The sequence below is a fragment of the Raphanus sativus genome, chromosome 4 (assembly GCF_000801105.2).
Source record: "Raphanus sativus cultivar WK10039 chromosome 4, ASM80110v3, whole genome shotgun sequence".
NCBI classification, from domain to species: Eukaryota; Viridiplantae; Streptophyta; class Magnoliopsida; order Brassicales; family Brassicaceae; genus Raphanus; species Raphanus sativus.
In genome coordinates, this window is record NC_079514.1 from 41,426,627 (window position 1) to 41,446,433 (window position 19,807).

Below are 19,807 nucleotides of genomic sequence, written 5' to 3' on the forward strand. Positions count from 1 at the left end.
GATGTAACCGACTTAACTTGGTCAAGTGAATGACGTTTATACCCTCAACATATAAAGAAAATAACAGCGTTGCCCCCCTCCTTGTTTACTTCTCCTTCTCCTTAGTGATTCCAGTTAAACGGCACAACTACAAAACCCTAATCTCCAGTTTCTGGTGTTTTTGTGCTCTTTTGGTTTGTCAAAGTTTGGATCTTTTTTCTTAAGGATTTGAGTTGAAAGAGATGAACAGAGGAAGGAGGAATCTGAAACAAGCGGCGTCAGAGCAGGAGTTCACGCTTGAGGAATGTCAGAGTATCGCTCAGGTCGTCTCTCTCAGAGGTTCCAATCAAATTGAGGTAATTTCTGTATGTATTTTATTGATTGAAGTTTGAATTTTTATTTATGTGTTTCAGTTCTGTAATTTAATCTCATTGTGTTGGCTTTAGTTTTGTATTGTATGTACTGATTAAATAATTGAATTTTTATTTATGGGTTTCAGTCCTTTAATTGAATCTCAATGAGTTGGCTTAGTTTTGTATTGTATGTACTGATTAAAAGATTGGATTTTTTTATAGTTTTAGGACAGCTAGAGCTTTTGCAATTTGATTTGTTCTTGAACTGCTGTTTTGTTTTTGTTTTTTTTGTTGTTGTTGTCTGAAGATAATGGATGCAAAAGGAGAGAACTCATTAGCATTGTTTCCAGCCAAGTTTCGTGAGAGCATGTGGATCAGACGAGGTAACCTTTTACTTGTTGTTATCAAACAAAGTTACTTGGGACTTCTCTCAGACTTGTTTAAACGTAAGAAAGGAATATTGAATCATTGCTTGGTGTTGTGTAGTCTTTGACACGTTTCAGATATGATCTGGATTTTGTGTCTTTCTTGAATGGTTATTTGTGGAGGGAGGAGTTTGAGATGGTGTTTTTAATTGTTGTTTCTGCTTCCATGATTTGCAGGAAGCTTTGTGGTTATTGACCATACAGGAAAGGAAAAGGCGCAAGAATCTGGTAGCAAAGTCACATCTATCGTCTGTAAAGTTCTCTTCTTTGAGCAAATCCGTCTCCTCCAAAAGTCTCCTGAATGGTAATAAATTAAAGCCTTCGTTTCTTTGAATGAGATTTAAGTTTTTTGTCAAAGCTCATGTGAATTTGGAAATTGCAGGCCAGAAATTTTCAGGGATGCTAAGCCAATTCCAGCTGATGAAAGCTCTCAAATTCCCATGGTAAAGCAAGACGGTGATGGCGAAATAGGTTCGAGTGATGAGAGTGATGATGGGATGCCTCCACTGGAAGCAAACACAAACAGATTGAGACCGTTTGGGGTGCAGTGTGATGCAGAAACAGATTCTGAATCAGATTCTGACTCATAGAAACATCTGGCAACATGCTTTTCTCTTGTTTCTCAAAAGAGAGAAATGTCTCTTATTAAACAGTATGTAACCAACTCACAGCTGCTTAAAAATGCAGAGTGTTTATTGATCTATTGATTTCGCAATGAATTGTTTATTGATCTATATGGCTACTCAGTAAATGGTTCAGAGATTACCCAGTGCTTCTTATTCTCTTCTTGCAATTATAGAAGTCTTCATAAGGAACCAGAAGAATACAAATATGTGGAATAAGAAAACAAACTCTACAGAAGTTTCAAATGTTATAGAAGGCCATACCTAAGATTGTTTGAGATGACACTACAAGAATGCACCAACGTTGCCAAAAAATGAAAAGATATATACTAAGTTACTAACCTGATCTCTTGAAAACATTTATTTTGCATAAAGTGAAAGATCTTTTTGATGGATTTTGGACCTTTCGGATGAGATTCTAAGAGATGATAGATTTAAGGTGTCCAACGAGCTGGTGGCGGAGATGCGTCCGGGAACAAGGGAGAACCGCGTAGAAGATACCATTTTGTCGAACATGTGCTTCTCTCCTGATAAGGCAACTAGAGCGGCCACGAGGCCTGCATTACCCGTTAGTGTTGGCTCTGTGTAGTTTGAGTTGCTACGAACATCACGAAACCTGTCATGTCCGACCGGTCCATCGACTATTGCTCCTTCAATCACATTGGGGTTTTCCGTTGAGCTCTCTCTCCATTTCCACCCTCTGCAGCTTTCTTTCCGGTTCTTTGGTATTGAAGCACCTCTGTGGTGAACATGTTTTGGGTAACGCTCCCCAAACCCTACAATAAAACTAATGTTTAGCTGAAGAATTTGAAAACTAAAACTTCATAAATCGATAAAGGCAAATGACAATGAATGAACATCAGAAATTATGAATTTTATTATATTTTGCTCGTTTTTTCCTTATCTTTTCCAAATTATTATTTTTATGCAGTTAATCTGCATGAAACAAAAAAGAGATAAACAAAAGACTTGGTTCATTATATAAAAAGATCATTTACTATGTTTTTGCTCAGCTTTGTGAAAGGATGCTTACCTGAGCTCCTGCGAGTTTTGTATTCCAACTAAACACGCTAGAGTCACGTGAGAAAGAATCAGAAGGATCGGCCAAGGCAAGAGTTGTTACCTGAGTATGTTAATTTATTTATTACAACTAATTGAAAATACCAATTTATAAGTATAGTAAAATCATTATTCCGTTTAGTGAAAGCTTAGCTGAAGAATTTGAATACTAAAACTTCATAAGTCGATAAAGGCAAGTGACAATGAATGAACATCAGAAATTATGAATCTTATTATATTTTGCCCGCTTTTTCTTCATCTTCTCCAAATTACTATTTTTAAAAAATTAAGAAATCAGGAAATGAATTTCATGTGAAGAAAATGAAATATAAAAATTCGTGGAACAAAATCAGGATTGTAAAATCCATTAAACATAATCAAAGAGAAAATAACTAATATAATTGATTTATAGATAAGAATTGTAAACCCATTCAATGAGAATCAAATAAATAACAATAAAACTGAAACAATAATTAAGACTCATTACTTTAGAAGTATTTTAAATAATTTTAAGAGCAATTTGTGATATAAGGGAGTTTGGTCGAAATTCTTGCTAAAATATAATAATATAGATCTTATAGTTTTAAGTGAGTGAAAAATGTTTGCTTTGTTCACTAATAATATAGATCTTATCATAATTTCTGATAAAGGCAAGTGACAATGAATGAACATCAGAAATTATGAATCTTATTATATTTTGCTCGCTTTTTCCTCATCTTTTTCCAAATTATTATTATTTTTAAATTAGGAAATCAGGAAGTAAATTTCATGAGAGGAAAATGAAATATAAAAATTATTGGAACAAAATCAGGATTTTAAAATTCATTAAAAATATCAAAGAGAAAATAACTAATATAACTGATTTATAGATACGAATTGTAAACCCATTCAATGAGAACCAAATAAGTAACTATAAAATTAAAGAATGATTAAGACTTATTAATTTTAGAAGCAATTTAAATAATTTTTAGGAACAATTAGGGATATTAAGAGAGTTTTGTCAAAATTCTTGCTAAAATATAGTAATATGAATCTTATAGTTTTGAGTGAAAAATGTTGACAAGAAGAAAAAATAACTTTAATAATAAAATATAGTAGTTTTCCCTAATTCACCAAAGTCATAAAATCATGTAAAATTCATTAATTCAATATTTTTAGATCTTAAATTAAATACACCTCTTAGAAAATAGAAACTGAGATGAATGATAAGGCCGCTATTGCTAACAAATAGAAATGTGGAGAGAGACCAAAACCCCCAAAATAATATTGTCAGTAGAAGATTTTAGTTGTGATGGATATTGTCAGTAGAAGATTTTAGTTGTGATGGAAGTGTACAAGTGAAGTTTTTTCTCATACTAAGATATCATATTATTAAGCTTTTAGGAATAAAATTTTCTTAAAATATATCTATTATCAATTTAACTTTTAACCGTTTATTCAAATTTAGAATTGAAATGTTTGTCTCCGTAACAGAAATTTATTTTTAAAAATTTATATTCACATTATAATATTTAATATTGATCAAAATAGTTAAATCATAAAAATTACAAAGAATAAAATATACATTTGAAGGTTATTAAAACATTATTAATAAATAAAATATAACGTTTTAATAAATAATAATTAAAACAAATTATGATTGAGAGTTTTAGTATTCACATTTGAGAAAACAAAACTAAGGAATTTGAATATTAATGTGGTGCATTGCGGGAGATTCTTGCTTCGTATGCATACCTGTTTTGCATTTTTTTGTCATCGTTTTGCATTTCTTTTTTTATCTTTTAACTATTAAATAATTAGATGATGTTTTTTACGGAGTCTCTCCATTATGATTTTATTCTCCAATCACCACTATGTGTTTTGTAAGGTAAATACATAAGGGATCGCAACTCTTTCAAAATAATGAACTTGCATTGATGAATTCTTCATCAGTTATAGATCATAGTATTTTTTCCTAGTTCACCAAAGTCACGTAAATAATAGTATTTTGTAAAGAGTTTAATAACAAATCACAATAATTTCCCCTAATTCACCAAAGTGATAAGGTCATGTAAATTCATTATTCATTGAACAAATAGCAGTCTAAGTATTGTTATGGAAAACTCACTATATTAAAAAATATTTTAAGTGTTTGGATCGATATATGTATTTACTATTTATTTTTAAAGAGTTGGTTATATATTTTGTGAATAATTATTTGGCTGTGATTTTTGCTTATATAGGTAGTTACCATTACAACTTACAATATTGAGAGATGAATCTTATTATATTTTTCTCACTTTTTCCTCATCTTTTTCCAAATTATTACTTTTAAAAAATTAAGAAATCAGGAAACGAAATTCATGAGAAGAAAATGAAATATAAAAATTATTGGAACAAAATCAGGATTGTAAAATTCATTAAACAGAATCAAAGAGAAAATAACTAATATAATTGATTTATTGATAAAAATTGTAAACCCATTCAATGAGAATCAATTAAATAACTATAAAAATTAAAACAATAATTAAGACTCATTACTTTTAGAAGTATTTTAAATAATTTTTAAGAACAATTAATGATATTATGGAGTTTGGTCGAAATTCTTGCTAAAATATAATAATGTAGATCTTATAGTTTGAAGTGAGTGAAAAGTGCTGACAAGAAGAAACAGAGTTTTAATAATAAAATATAGTAGTTTTCCCTAATTCACCAAAGTCATAAAATCATGTAAATTCATTAATATTCAAATATTTTTAGATATTAAATTAAATACACCTCTTATAAAATAGAAACCGAGATGGATGATAAGGCTGCTATTGCTAACAAATAGAAATGTAGAGAGAGACCAAAAACCCCAAAAGAATATTGTCAGTAAAAGATTTTAGTTGTGATGGAAGTGTAGTACAAGTGAATTTTTTTTTCATACTAAGGGCATGCGCATCAGCGATGCATCGCTCGAGTTCACGGGTTGATTTTTTTATTAGTTTTAAAAAAAAAATTTCTGTTTGATTAAAAAAAAAAACAGACCAATCGCGGGCCACCACGTGTCGTGGGGCCCGCGCTACAGTTATGATATGGGTTCACCGTGGTGATCTCGCACGAGACGGGTTCGTCTTTTTCTTTTTATTTTATTATTTTTTCACCTCGGAAAACGCGTGAACTTCTCCCACGAGACTCCGATGCGCATGCTCTAAGATATCATATTATTAAGTTTTTTGGAATAAAATTTTCTTAAAATATATCTATTATCAATTTTACTTTTAAAAGTTTATTCAAATTTTGAATTGAAATGTTTGTCTCCGTGACAGAAATTTATTTTTTAAAAGTTATATTCACATTATAATATTTAATATTTATCAAAATGGTTAAATCATAAAAATTACAAAGAATAAAATATACATTTAAAGGTTATTAAACAGTATTAATAAATAAAATATAACGCTTTAATAAATAATAATTAATACAAATTTTGATTGAGAGTTTTAGTATTCACATTTGAGAAAACAAGACTAAGGAATTTGAATATTAATGTGGTGCATTGCGGGAGATTCTTGCTTCGTATGCATACATGTTTTTGCATCTTTTAACTTTTAAATAATTAGATGATGTTTTTATGGAGTCTCTCCATTATGATTATATTATCCAATCACCACTATGTGTTTTGTAAAGTAAATAAATAAAAACTTACAATATTGAGAGATGGAGACATTACTAAATTGAATAATAACATAGTTGTGACTTTTTAAATGTGATTATGTTTATTTTTATTTAAGTAGTGTAGTTATTATATTTTGTTTGATTTCTTTTACATAATCCACTACTCTTATGCGTTATTCGTACGGTTGTTATGTATCGCACTTCGCAGCGTATGTTGACCTAATTTTTCACTATCCTCAAGTTTTCACTAAACTACTTGTTGTTTTATTTGTTTTAACATCTTATTTTACTCCAACTGATTTTTGTAGAATGTTTGTTTTAATCTTTATTACTTTTTTTTTGGTAATTTCTCTAAATTAGAGTTTAGTGGCGAAAAAAACAAGTGGGATGCTGTTATTTTTATTTTTGAACAATATTGTTAATATATTTTTTTCCTTTTCGTTCATTTAGATTTCTCCATTTATTCTTGAAATTTGGTATTTTAAAATTATATTATTTAATTGTTACTAATTATTATTTGTTGACTATTTTTTCACTAAACTCAAATTATGTTATGTATTTTGACTAAATTTTTATTGTTTTATTTTTGTATTAAGTTTCAAACTTTGTAAATCCTTATTTGATTATGTAGGATGAATTATTAGTTTTGATTTTTGTTATCATTTTTCTGGTCTAACTTTAAATTTGGTGGTAGAGAAAAGGAAAAAAAATTGAGATTCATTTTTTTTTATTTTTTTTTCATTAGTCTGAGTTTGAAAAACAAAAAAAAATTGAGATTCGTTTTTTTTATTTTATTTTTATTAGTCTGAGTTTGATGAAACGTAAATATATTTCTCTTCATTTTGTTCTTATGAAAATTTTTTAATTATGTATTTTAAAATTGCATATTTTCATTATATTGTTATTTGTTTTACAAAAAAGTGATGTTAAAATTTTGATTGGATAGAAAATAGAATATTGATTAATAAAATTGATGGGTTATTAAAAATTCTGTTAGCAAATTACTTTCAATAATAAGTAATATGAAAAATTTTGAGACTATTCATTAGCATTTATAAAATTCAGTCTTATGTGTCAAGTTTATACATAATCACTTGATGAGGTTGCTTAATGAGAATAGAGAAATTCTTCTTTTTATATATATAGATGTCAAAAAATATAATACAGTTAAGATTATCAGTACTGTGATACAAGTCAAAAGAGAGATTTTTGGTGATGATATACGTCAAAGATGTGATGCAGTAGCCTGAGAAAGTTATTTTCGGAAGTGAGCAACAACAATAATAACAGGGTTTTAGAAGATCCATTGTGTTGTTGTTATTATATCCACTGATAAGGTATTGAAGATGTGAAGAAACATTTTCTCCAATTAAGAGCTCTCTTTCTTGAGCTTCTTAATCTCTTCATGGTGCTTTCTTTCAGCTTCTTGATCAGCGTCTTTACCGTTTCTAGAGATAGCTTCTGACGTTGGTGATCGAATCCAACAAGAAAGGCCGAGCCGGGTCGGATTATCCGAGTTTAGTTTAATTGGCCCGGTTCGGTTTGGGACGAGGGATTCCAATTTTACATTCTGGTTCGGTTCAGCTCGTTGTGTACCAATTTTAGTCACCGGGTCGAGTGAATGCCCTTTCACTTATCGGGTCTTCTTGAACAAAGAGACAAGCGCTAAACTAAGGGGCCCACAAAGTGTCGAAAGAGTTCAAAGCTCCATGCCCACTACCATTCTGGTCGGTCCGCAGATGACAGGTTGGCAGGGTAACATTGTCATTTTACCATGTCTGCTTTTGGTTGTTTTTTTTTTCACCGAAGGAGAGTGGTGGTACTGCTCCAAGAAGGACTGTGTGATCTTTTATATCTTAACTGGGACACTGTTGTATGAATAGCACACCCACTTATATCTTTTTTGGTTGAATGGGATAACTAGACTCGAAAAAAAGAAAAGAAAAACTAGACTCGTATAATAATATTTTACGTTTTACCTATGCTATGTGTATATATATATGTGTGACCATCAATTATCAAAGTATATCCAACTTTTCTTATTTTTCCTTTTCAGTTGTTTGAATACATTTTTTAAAATATATGTTTATGTGTGATAGTATGATCCTTCGACCAAATGTCCGATTATCTTCGTTATGGCCTAGCGTAGTAACTAGTATTCACTAAAGAGTATGTATATGATCAACTATTGATTATTTTCCAAAAAAAAACTATTGATTGATAATACAAGTTGCATTCCGAGTCAATATGCAAGAACTAAATGACTCCATACTGAAAATTACTTCACGAACTTTTCAGTAACTATCATTTGACAGTGTTTATAGCTCTTTCACTTAGAGAAATTTGTGTTCATGAGCTAGCCAGCTTCTTGAATGTATAAAAGATAACGATGAGATTGTTTTTTTTTTGGGACTAACTAATCATTCTCTGTTCTAGGCCTATTTCATCTCTGGTTCACTCGTTAATCTAATTAACCAAATAAAGTAGAAATAAATAATAAACTAAAATAAATATCTATAAAAAATTATCTAAATTCTCAAGCTCTTACACCGCTCATTAAATGTGATCGAGAGAGAAAACTAAAAACCTTAAAAAGTTGGCTGATGAATATCTTTTTTTTTTTTTGAACAACGGCTGATGAATATCAAAATTCAATATCTACAGCAAAAAAAAAAACTTAAAACAACCCAATTTTTTCACATAAGCTAGTCACCATCTCTCTCTATATATATGCATATACACACATGTATGCAAGATATGATGAGATATAAAGAAACAGTTAGCTTTCCCTGACTCCCATGAAGACAATGACCCAACATCACCACCATCATCATCATTCATCATTTACCATCATCATAACCATCTCTTGTTGTTTGTCCCTTCTTTTAACCACTTGCTAATACCTAGTGGCTACATCCAGCTGCTTCTCCCTTTTCTATAAATTACTGTTCTTCACTTATACTTTCAGCACTACTAGGTTTGGGAAGGTTCAAAAGAAGACCTAGCTAGGGTTTTCAGAAAGCTCAAAAAATCTGAGCTGGTGAAATCTCAGTTGAGATCCGTTGTAAGAGCTCTCTTTTCATCACTTTATACCATTAGTTTTGACTTGCTTGAGATCTAATCCCTTATTGTTATGTTTTATTCCGGATTTAGGTTTTTTCTCTTTACCTCGTTTTATAAATGATCTGATTCTATATAATTCTATCACCGTCTATATGGCTTACTTTGGATCTAATATTTTTTCTTCTGCCAACAAAGGAAAAAAGAGAGGCTCTCTTCATTTCTGGTTTTAGGGTTTTTTTTCTTGTGTTCATGATTCAATTTTTTTAATGATTCAAGAATTTTTTGTTTGGCAATGTTGTACGATTGTGCATGGCTGATGAGTACATTTCTTCTAGTTTCTGTAGAGGTTTTATTGTTTACTCCTAATTGAAAACAGTATACTATCTCTGATTTTGGAATCAAATCTCTTGCCCAAACCCTCCAGAAACTGAGGATCTCTTGAGAAGGTTGAATATCTCTTGGTCAAAAAGCTTGTAGTGGGTTAAACAAATTATGTTTGTTTAATTATCTTTGTATTTTATTTTTTCTTCTCATGATCTGCAGTGACTGGAGGAATCTTTTCACACATGTACTGGACATGTTTCCTTATGTATATATTTACTCAAGTAGTTATTATTAATGTTAAAATTAATGTGGGCACTGTTCATATGAACAGGGCTTACATCACTCAAAACAATTCCTTTTTTTAAAGAAAAACTTGAAAAACATTAATAATGTTTGTATGATTTCAATGTTTGATGAACAGTTCGGCCTTTGTCTCTCTCCTGGTAGCTTCTCTTGACAAGACCCATCAATGGTCTTTCTTATACAGTAAAGCTTGCTTCTTTCTGCGAAGTTTCAAACATATCGCTCAGCATCCAAACCTTGTAAGTTAATTCATATATACATGTATATACATACATTATTTAACATTCTACTTCACCGCTGATAAAGTTATAAATACATTCAAATACCATTTCAAACTAAAGTACATAGGAGGCTTTCTTAGTTGGTCAAATTTGTCTTGTTGTCGATGGCCCATTATGACCAGTAAGTGCATGTGCGTGAAACTATATTCCATCCCTGTGTTTTCTTCTGTAAAAACCCAAACCTGCTTTTTATATGTGTGTGGCCCTTAAGTGCTTCAATCATACATCTATGAAGCAAGATTGAAATAGATAGATATAGAAGGAGATTCTTTCAGTCCAGTCATGGATAGAACAAGAAGAGGGTAGGAATATCTGCCGACTCATTCATCCAAACACTGATGGTAAAAGGATGAGATTTCGACCATAGTGACTGTATGAATGATGCGGGAGATGTTTTCATCTCTCTTTATCTGTGTTTGGACTGAAGGGAGCTCCTTCTTTCTCTATTTAGTTCTTTTCTCATGATCTTTCAATATATCAAAACAAATTTGCATTTTAGGACGTTAATCAAGTTCAAAATTGACATCGAATTGGATAGAGATTTACACTTTTTACCTCTCTCTAATTAAGGAGTATATATATATATATATATATAACCAAGGTGATTTAGTAGCTGATGTCAAACAATCTAGCTAGTGTTATATTCAAAGGTATAGTCATATTTACAAGTACCCAATTTCTCCCATGGATATATATAATACATGCTAAGCTGTAACGATAAACTCGTGTACTTCTTGTTTTTGGGAATTGAAATGACGACATCAAATGGGGAGAGAGATTTTGTTCTTGCCTTATTCATGTTTTGTAAAATAAGTAACTTTGTACTTGTAATTTTTATGTTCCCAATGACTGGAGATGGAGCAGGAATGGTTTACAACGTAACTTCGTCGTTGTTTGCATTCAGACGACAATATATTAAATTTTATAGTATTTGAATTGACTACTTCTCTGGTTTTAAGAGTTAGATTTCAACTTTTTATTTTATATATTGCAGAATTTTGTATATTTTCCATTTGGTTCGTACATCTCTTGAAGCATCATGATGGGTATCTAGTTGGTAACAGAATAAAATTTGATACTGTTTGGATGTAAATAATGTCATTAAAAAGCTCGCATTAAAAAAAAATATAGACCCTCGTGCACGATCTGGAGTTGTTATTTAATATTGTTTTCAAAGGTAATTGTGTTGCAGTGTCTGCAATAATACAGATATGGAAACGCAGCAAGTGGTTATAAATGGATAAATTCAGCTCAGCTGATCTCCAACTAACAAATATTTATAAGAGAGAAGGCATCAACATAGCATCATTTGGTCGAAGGAATGGAATAAATAACAATATATATGAATTAGGGTTTATGAATTACTTTAGTTGACGAGGCCGGTCACGGACAAAATGTGTCATCTTTTTACGTGTAGCCAACAAACATGTTTCAATTTCCCGAAACCCATCACGTTTTAAGCTTTCATGTATTTCGAGAGTTCTTGTGCATGTAATCAGGATGTAATATATTCCCAAACTCATTCCAAAATTAAAACTACCAAAGAAATACTATTAATGTACATACATAGTCTATTTGTATATTGAGTCTGTACCGATATAAATAGAGACCGGTTTACTATGTATGTACATTAATAAATACTACAATATTTCTTTATCTACCTTGATGTTTTTGCTGGCGGTAAGCTTTAGGTTTTTAAATGGTTGAAGTTGAAAACATGAGTTTATGTATGTAGCTAATTTTCGGATAAATCAATCAACTTTAGCTTAATCTATACGTTTCATTTAGTATAAAACTTCTAGTGTGGGCAGCTGACAAAAAAAACTTCTAGTGAGATATGGAGAAGAGTTTTTGAAAATGCAAAGTTTAAGAGTTCCTAGACAGTGCCGGAAAGTATATCGACCATAAAAACAAGATCATGAAATACAAGAAGAATAGTATAAGTCGATGTTTGTCAACAACTTGCGTTTGTTAATTATATATACTAAAGTATTGTTATGAGATTAGTTTTAACTTTAACTCAAAGTCTCAAACAGAATCAAGTGTTGGTCCATGCCCCCTCTCTCGGAAACTGGGGGTTTTAGCTTTCTTTTACTATTGGTGCGCATTGAGCAAAGTGAGTGTGTATTGGGTCTCTCGCCTACTCCGCCAATCACCTTTTTTCCATATATGGATTGGTTTGACTGCAAAGTGATATTCCATTTTTGGTATAAAGAGCCATTTTCTCTCACGAAATGCAAATCGAACGCTAATCACTTCAATTGTCAAAAGTTCAGTGTAGATAAATGAATCCAGTGTTGCATCCTTTTTATTATGTATGTCCCTTCGGGTACATCCTATAAAATTAAAAACGATACAGAAAAAATTAGTGTGGCTTCTGCGCAAAGCGCAAAGGTTACATGCTCATGTTAAGAAGTTGTCCAAATTTTAGTGTTACAAAATAAAATAAAATAAAATAAATTAAATGAATCTAGTGATACAGTATGAGAGCCGTAAAAAAGAACCAGGAAACATTTATTTTCCTTTCATGTAACCAATAAATTGAAGTGTTGTGGACGTAAAACTTATATTTGCTTTTTTTTTGTAACACAAACAATAAAACTTTTTATTACTCAGAACATCTCAAATGTAAAATTTTATTTTTTATTCCAAAATAGAATAAAAGATAAAATGAAGTAAACTTGTCTCAACTCAACTCTATATTTCATTCCATAATGAAGTAATAAACAAACAAAAAATAGATTACTCTATTATGAAGTGAAATATAAAGTTGAATTAAATTATTTTTATTTAATACTCCATTTTAAGGAAAAAATGGAATAAAATTAGAGATGTCCGGATATATAATATGCATAATTGTATTTCTAGTCTAATATATTTTGTTATATATATTTTTAAGAAATATAGAAATTTAATAATAATATGAAATTTCTTTTTTTTTATTCTAAAATATTAATCTCTAAATATATGGTAAAATAAAGAGGAATCCAATTTTTACAAATAGAAAATAACAATTTCTATTTCAAAATAAAAATAGAGATGATTTACAATAACTTTTTTCTAAATAATATCATATATATAAATATAGAAGTGGCTGAAGATGTTCTACAGCAATAATAATAATGGAACATGCAAAACCCAAATGATCATGGAAATAGTGGAGCAAAACATTAGTTTAAAATTTCTAAATTTTAAGAAAATATAATAAACATATAGATCTCCAGATTACTATAAAGAATTATTTAAAATTTTTTTGCTAAATTATCTTTATATTCTAAAATTTAGGGTTTGGTTCTGCCTAAACAACACGAGAATTAACCTACAACATTGTATTTTCTAAAAGTACAGAATCTAAACTATATTTTGACGATCAATACTATAAATTTAATCGGTTGAGGAAGAAATATTCAGGTCCGATATATGTTTTTATATAAAAATACTATTTATTACCCGTTAGCATCCTATGAGATTAACCAAGTGAGTGGTATCTAATCTCTCTTCTACTAGGTCTAGGTTTTGCCTTGAATCCCAAACGGCACAAAACGATATACATCCACCAAAAATAAACGACACGCGGTGTTTTCTCGAATTCGAGAAACGGTACACACGTGAAAAATCCAGCCAGTTAATTAAAAGAGCCGATAAACTGGCGGCCCACTTAGGCCTAAAATTAGCCCAATTCAGTTTCTTCATCCAAAATCAAAAAACAAACAAACAAACAAACCGGAGGAGAATTACGCAGGAAGGAAGAAGGATCATCATCAGCAAAAGCTCTGGAGCGTCGTGGCGTTCATCATCGAAAGCTTCTGAAGATTCAATCTCTATGTTCATCGTAGATCTCTCGTGGCTTTCTAACTTTTCTCTTCGTTCCGTTCTGAATTGGTAAGGATCCGTATAATCTCATTTTGCTAATGTTTGAATCGCATACGAGATTTTTTTTTTCTCTCTCTCGATTGAATAATTACTGGCATAATATTTTGTGTTCGTGAAATCTCCGTATGTATTGAGAATTGAACCTTGAATTCGATAATTTAGGAGTTAACGAGGCTTTGATCATGGCCGATCATATTATATAGTATAGTTAGTTACTACATGAGCTGCTGCATTTTCGAAGCTCTTTATTGTTTAGAACTTCGTATTGTTTTATCTTCTTCTTGCTCAATAGCTATATGTTCAATGAGTATTTGTTTAAGCCTTTTTTTTTTTTGTTCTTTGCTCTGGTTTTGGTTTGGATCTTTCTTTGTTTTGGCAATGCTTTATAACGTTTGATATAATGACTGTTTAGAAACTTTGTATTGTTTATCTTTGATTGTCGAATATATAGTTTAGATTGTGTACTTCTTAGAATAATTCATTTCTGATTTTTATTTTTTTTCATGGTTATTGATTTTGACATGGAAGTAGTGGAGTGGTGTAGCATTTTTCTCAACTGGTCTAAGAAAAAAATGAGTTACTCATCAACTGCTTCGAGTCCCCAAAGAATCCTACAACCAGGTGGTTACGGTGGTAATGACTCCCGCAGTAGCAGCACTACTAGTTCTTTCGTGCGTCCAGAGTTAGTAGAATCGAGTGAAACCGAAGAAGCAGAGTTGGTCTCCGTGTCATGGAACCAGGACTCCAGTTGTTTCGCTGCTGGAACAAGCCATGGTTTCCGCATATACAACAGCGAGCCTTTCAAAGAAACGTTCAGGCGCGACCTGAAGAACGGTGGTTTTAAGATTGTAGAGATGCTTTTCCGGAGCAACATCTTGGCGCTTGTTGGCGGTGGACCTAACTCTCGGTACCCTTCGACCAAAGTACTGATCTGGGATGATCACCAGAGCCGATGCATCAGTGAGTTTTCTTTTAGGTCGGAGATTCGTGCGGTGAAGCTGAGAAGGGATCGGATTGTTGTTGTTCTTGAGCATAAGATATATGTCTACAGTTTCGTTGATTTAAGACTTCTTCTTCAGATTGAGACTCATGCGAATCCGAGAGGATTGTGCTGCCTTTCTCATCACTCGGATACATCCGTGCTGGCTTGCCCTGGCTTACTTCGAGGAGAGATTCGAGTTGAGCATTTTGGGCTTAACATGGTGCAAACGATAAATGCACATGACGCTAGTATTGCGTGTATGACCTTGACGCTTGATGGTCTGTTGCTGGCGACTGCCAGTACAAAGGGCACATTGATTAGAATCTTCAACACAATGGACGGAACTCGTTTGCAAGAGGTAGAGTAAACAAAAAACACTGGTGTACTAATGCGTGGTAGATGCGATTTAATGATGTTTTTTTGATCAGGTAAGAAGAGGAGTGGACAGAGCAGAGATTTATAGCATTGCACTTTCACCAAACGTGCAGTGGCTGGCAGTATCAAGCGACAAGGGGACTGTTCACATTTTCTCTCTTAGAGTTAGAGTAGTTGGGGAGGATTCTCATCCCACTGAAATTGCACCTCTCCTTACACAACGAACTGATTGTAACTCTCTGCAAGGCCTTGTTTCTCCAGCCACTGGTACCAATCCTGGTTCGTCATTGTCATTTATGAGAGGTAAGTAAAAAAAAGATCTAATGTCCCAACGAAACATGATGCCTTGCTGCTTCTTCGAGTTGCTCATTGTTCATTGTTTTTTTTCATAAAATGCCAAAGAAAATATTAATTGATTCCTAAAAGGTGGGAACATTTGACTATGTAGTAGCTCCAAGTCTAAAAGATCTATGCCCTCCTCCTTAACAAAAGCATTATCGTTAATGTTAATGTGAATACTGGTGTGTGGAGTACTGTGTGAAACCATTGCCTATTTCTTACCTTAACATGTAGAATCTTTGTTGCAGGTGTTCTACCAAAGTATTTCAGCTCGGAATGGTCATTTGCACAGTTCCATGTATCAGAAGTCACGCAATTCTTCGCAGCATTTGGCAGTCACAACACGGTTGCTATCACCGGCATGGATGGAAGGTATGATAAACCTTTTCTGAATATTCACTTTGTTACCGCTAATCTTAAAACAGAGCAATGTCACTATTATCACCCTCACATCTCTGCTCAGTACTCACACTCTTGTTTTATTTGGGCTCACAGTTTCTACAGATGCAGCTTTGATCCTGTGAATGGAGGAGAGATGGTGCAGCTAGAATATATCCACTTTCTAAAGACGGAGAACGGACCGAGATAAGTCAAATTCGTTGCTTCGACCACTCGTCTAAGCCTCTGTACATAACCATGTCTATGTAAGTAGATTTGGTGAGACACTGCAATAAGATTTGATTCATTGAATATTTGCTACTTCGAGTGAAAGACCCGCACTATTGATTGGGACTATGTACATAGCTACAGCTACATATCAAGATTCATACATAGCTACAATGTTTCAGATAATCTCAGTGCAAAATCAGATGATGTAAAGTTTAATACATAGTTTCTTTATAATACATTAATCATGAATGAACGTAGCACTGTTCTGTTAATACATACAAACAAATTTTGATTACAAGCTCACACTAGAAAGAAAAACACTAAAGTAAACCAATCAAATCAAATCAGAAAATCCCAACCACCTCAAACTAGCGATCATGCCAAAACTCAAAATGTGCTTTTCTGCCTAAAACTATGCAGCAAACACTTCATGAATTTTTTCATCATTAGCTCAATCGTCTGGCCCAACCAGAGTGACCTGCGTAATGCAAAAGGGGTTGCTCATAATAGAACTTTCGGCTGTAATCTTCAGAGAAAAAAAAAATATTGGATTTGGTTAGATAGATTGACTCACATTGCAATCATATGCGTATTTCCGGGAGAGAACAATGGCTGCATTACGCTCTTGCTCTGACTCGAAAGTTAGCAAGAAACTCAGACCCTTTCTTGGCTGCCAGAACAATGCCTTTGCAGGAACATTTGCATTGTCTCTCGCTCCACACAACTGATAAAGAAAATGATACCAAACCATTTAAAAACTTTTAAGAAAGAGGCAGAGAGTGAATAAATGCAACAGCCACAGGCTCTAGATTTTACCTGCATGGAGTTTGAATATATTTCTCTGGCCTTTGTGATCCATCCTCGTGCCAGCTTTATCCTCGTCTTTCCAACAGTAAAAACGTGGGACCTTGACGCATGCTCTTGCCCATTCATCTGTGATATAACCACCTGAAATGAAGTGCACAAATATGTCAAGTTATGTTAGTAGTAGTAAGAACTCGAAAACTTTGTAACCATACGGTGAATTCACTGTTGGATCTGCGCAGGAGTGATTCAACACGTGATTGCAAGCCAGCAGCTGTATAAATAATGATCACAAATTAGCCATTATATTTATGTTGATTACTCCATTATAATATGCATGAGTATTCTTGTAACACCAACCAGCATTAATCGGACCATCGGTTGTAACAGTGAACTTATGACCGTTAGAAAGGATGTCTGCTTGTATTACCCGCCCTACATCATACGGTTCTGGAGCATATACCGATCGGTTGGCCCCTGAGATGGACAACATGAAACTTCTAAATCCAACAAAGCTAGCACTCAATTAAATATGTGACTGCCAATACCAGAGATAGCTTCTCTTCGACTAGACTCCGATGCTGCACGGTACCACTGGACTGAACATTTGGAAACTTCTAAAGCACTACTATCTGAGGAGGCACATATTCTTAGGCACGAGCCAAGACTTTGTGCACCATCCATAACATAAGGACATGACTTGGACCCTTCCACTCTCTTGATTCTTGTTATCTATGTAAGAACAAGGATTGAGTGAAACAAGGTCTAGTAATATATATATATACACATATATATATACCAAAATGTATACCTCTCTTTGAAGTTTAACTGAGTATGCAGACTTTTCTTGAATTTGATTCTTTAAATCACAAAGCTCATGTTTCATGCCCATTACCTAAATTATAAAGCATTCAGTTTATAACACTTTAAATGTGACCAAGTAATTCAGATCATGTAAGTTAGTTGAATATTTGGATTTATAATGTCAGAAAGTTGAGTAGTTTGACCTTGGTTGGTTGATGCATCAGTCTGATTCGTCTAGCCTCTTGAACTTCCTCAAGTAGTTTCTCCACATTCTGTTGTAATGTAACATAACTTTGATTCAAAACCCTAGTCCTTTACTCTTAGAACAAAACATATATCTAGAAGAAGATTAGTCTTAATCTTAAACTTGATACATACCGGTCCTTGATCTTGAGAAGCTTTAGAACAAAGCTCATTTTCTTCAAATGCTCCTCCAAGTCTCATCACAAGAGCCCTTGCACTCTCGATTTCAGCACAAGCAAATGACCTTTCCTGGTTCACTAACTTCTTAGCATCTTCTGAAGCCTGAGAAACACAATGAATCAGCCTTGGTTTGACTGTTGAACAAAGTATAACCAACCTAGAAGAGAACTGAGTCTACATCAAAATCTATGTACCTGCTTGAGTAAGCTTGCTAGTTTCTTCACTTCAAACCTTTCTTGAATTAGCCCACCTTCATGTTGAGTTAACTTAACGGCTAGAGACTCAACCTACAATACAACAAGTGTTCTAAATATCAAGCATACACAGAAACAATTTTTCTAAAATTAAAAAAATTGGTACATGCACTTAAATAACTCTATAGAAAACGCTAAATTATCGTCTAACAATTTTTTGAATATTGACAAAAAAAAAACAAACTGTTTACACTCGGCAAAAAAGACTATTGAGTTTATGAGTAAATAATAGTAAGAGAAGCTAGTAACCATGGAGATAGCTTTTTCTACTGAGTCTTTGTTACGCCCATCCATACGACCTCTCATGGCTTCTAAAGCATCTCTAAGTTTCTTTAGCGTAACATGTCCTTCCAATGAAGTCACCTCATTCAACTTTGCCTACACAATATATTCCAGACACATTCAGAAACAGAACCACATCAAGAAAAGACTACAAGGAGCTATAATAAATGATGAAAACCTCTTCAACTAGTTTAGCAGCTGCAGCTAAGTTCTTGTCGAACTTGCAAGCGAGGTCACGAACTGAAAGACGCTTGTACTGCTCTGACAAGTCTCCCGTCTCTTTGCCGACGACATCTTTAACAGATGGACCTTTTTCATCTTCTTCAGGCTCATCGATGATCTGATCATCAGGTCCTAACTTGTATGATGGGAAGCGATTGGAAGCAAAGCTCACATCTGCTGAGATTGGTTCAACTACTAAAGCTTCAGACACACTCTTTGCTTTCATTTCAGGACATACTTTAGTCATTGTCAGAATCTTATCTGCTGACAACAAGAAAACAGGATTAAAGTCTTTGGTCTTGTTCAAAACATGTTAAAAAGAAAACAGAGAGAAGAAGGAGACACCTTTGGTGTTGTTGTGATTCTTCTTGAGTCTCTCTTCCCAGAAACAGCTCGCTTGACTGAACATCATGTCTTTTTCTATTTCTCTCTTTCTTTCACGCCATCATCGTTTACAGAGTGCACAAACGTTTTTTAAAAAATAATTAGACAACTCTCTGGTCCGCTTCTTGTTCGTTGGAAAGCGACGACGCGCTGTCTTTTTTCGCGTGAAAACTCACGCGCCGTCAGGTCCCTGTGTGTGCATCGCTGTTATGGGTCCCCACTCACTTCCTTCTAGGCTAATTGGGCCTTTTCTTCTTAATTTCTTTGTCTGATGGCTCTAGCCTCTAACTATGACTCTTTCTCTTTGTTTATTTTATTTTGTTAAACTAAATAATATTATTTTCTTTGTATATCTAATTATGTCAAGCTTTCATATGACACTTCAATTGTATTACTCCCTCCGTTTT

At 33.0% G+C, this 19,807-nt stretch overlaps 3 protein-coding genes and 1 long non-coding RNA gene across 6 annotated transcripts; 3 read left to right on the forward strand and 1 right to left on the reverse strand.

Moving 5' to 3' along the window:
* Positions 1–85: 85 nt before the first annotated feature.
* On the forward strand, positions 86–1,489 carry LOC108855199 (uncharacterized). Its single transcript, XM_018628956.2, has 4 exons — positions 86–335; positions 640–715; positions 935–1,061; positions 1,140–1,489. Exons 1-4 carry the CDS (start codon positions 222–224, stop codon positions 1,345–1,347), a joined length of 525 nt encoding a protein of 174 aa, XP_018484458.1. The 5' UTR covers positions 86–221; the 3' UTR covers positions 1,348–1,489.
* A 7,208-nt stretch (positions 1,490–8,697) lies between these two features.
* Positions 8,698–11,072, forward strand: LOC108853631 (uncharacterized). 2 transcript variants are annotated; one of them, XR_008944376.1, is made up of 2 exons: positions 8,698–9,730; positions 9,887–11,072. It is a non-coding gene; the product is annotated as an uncharacterized LOC108853631 (long non-coding RNA). The 2 variants fall into 2 exon arrangements; XR_001949750.2 differs by having other exon boundaries at positions 8,698–9,142.
* A 2,681-nt stretch (positions 11,073–13,753) lies between these two features.
* On the forward strand, positions 13,754–16,476 carry LOC108848347 (autophagy-related protein 18c). 2 transcript variants are annotated; one of them, XM_018621684.2, is made up of 5 exons: positions 13,754–13,931; positions 14,451–15,262; positions 15,333–15,582; positions 15,867–15,990; positions 16,114–16,476. In XM_018621684.2, exons 2-5 carry the CDS (start codon positions 14,495–14,497, stop codon positions 16,205–16,207), a joined length of 1,236 nt encoding a protein of 411 aa, XP_018477186.1. In that variant the 5' UTR covers positions 13,754–13,931; positions 14,451–14,494; the 3' UTR covers positions 16,208–16,476. The 2 variants fall into 2 exon arrangements, with proteins under 2 accessions (XP_018477186.1, XP_018477187.1); XM_018621685.2 differs by having other exon boundaries at positions 14,454–15,262.
* Positions 16,473–19,558, reverse strand: LOC108848346 (stomatal closure-related actin-binding protein 2). Its single transcript, XM_018621683.2, has 13 exons — positions 19,362–19,558; positions 18,973–19,277; positions 18,762–18,890; positions 18,453–18,545; positions 18,214–18,360; positions 18,039–18,107; positions 17,843–17,926; positions 17,580–17,763; positions 17,392–17,508; positions 17,247–17,305; positions 17,044–17,175; positions 16,802–16,951; positions 16,473–16,705 (listed from the first exon to the last, which is right to left on the reverse strand). Exons 1-13 carry the CDS (start codon positions 19,426–19,428, stop codon positions 16,679–16,681), a joined length of 1,563 nt encoding a protein of 520 aa, XP_018477185.1. The 5' UTR covers positions 19,429–19,558; the 3' UTR covers positions 16,473–16,678.
* Positions 19,559–19,807: the final 249 nt, after the last annotated feature.

Bases quoted from the DNA above. Each gene is read 5' to 3' on its own strand.
- LOC108848346 (XM_018621683.2), bottom strand. From the start codon at position 19,428: ATGATGTTCAGTCAAGCGAGCTGTTTCTGGGAAGAGAGACTCAAGAAG. The intron at 18,108-18,213 runs GTATGTATCAAG...ACATTACAACAG, and splicing joins CTTCTCAAGATCAAGGACCG to AATGTGGAGAAACTACTTGA. The intron at 17,509-17,579 runs GTATTGGCAGTC...TGTCCATCTCAG, and splicing joins TCGAAGAGAAGCTATCTCTG to GGGCCAACCGATCGGTATAT.
- LOC108855199 (XM_018628956.2), top strand. From the start codon at position 222: ATGAACAGAGGAAGGAGGAATCTGAAACAAGCGGCGTCAGAGCAGGAG. The intron at 336-639 runs GTAATTTCTGTA...TGTTGTCTGAAG, and splicing joins GAGGTTCCAATCAAATTGAG to ATAATGGATGCAAAAGGAGA. The intron at 716-934 runs GTAACCTTTTAC...CATGATTTGCAG, and splicing joins GAGCATGTGGATCAGACGAG to GAAGCTTTGTGGTTATTGAC.
- LOC108848347 (XM_018621684.2), top strand. From the start codon at position 14,495: ATGAGTTACTCATCAACTGCTTCGAGTCCCCAAAGAATCCTACAACCA. The intron at 15,263-15,332 runs GTAGAGTAAACA...TTTTTTGATCAG, and splicing joins ACGGAACTCGTTTGCAAGAG to GTAAGAAGAGGAGTGGACAG. The intron at 15,583-15,866 runs GTAAGTAAAAAA...TCTTTGTTGCAG, and splicing joins GTCATTGTCATTTATGAGAG to GTGTTCTACCAAAGTATTTC.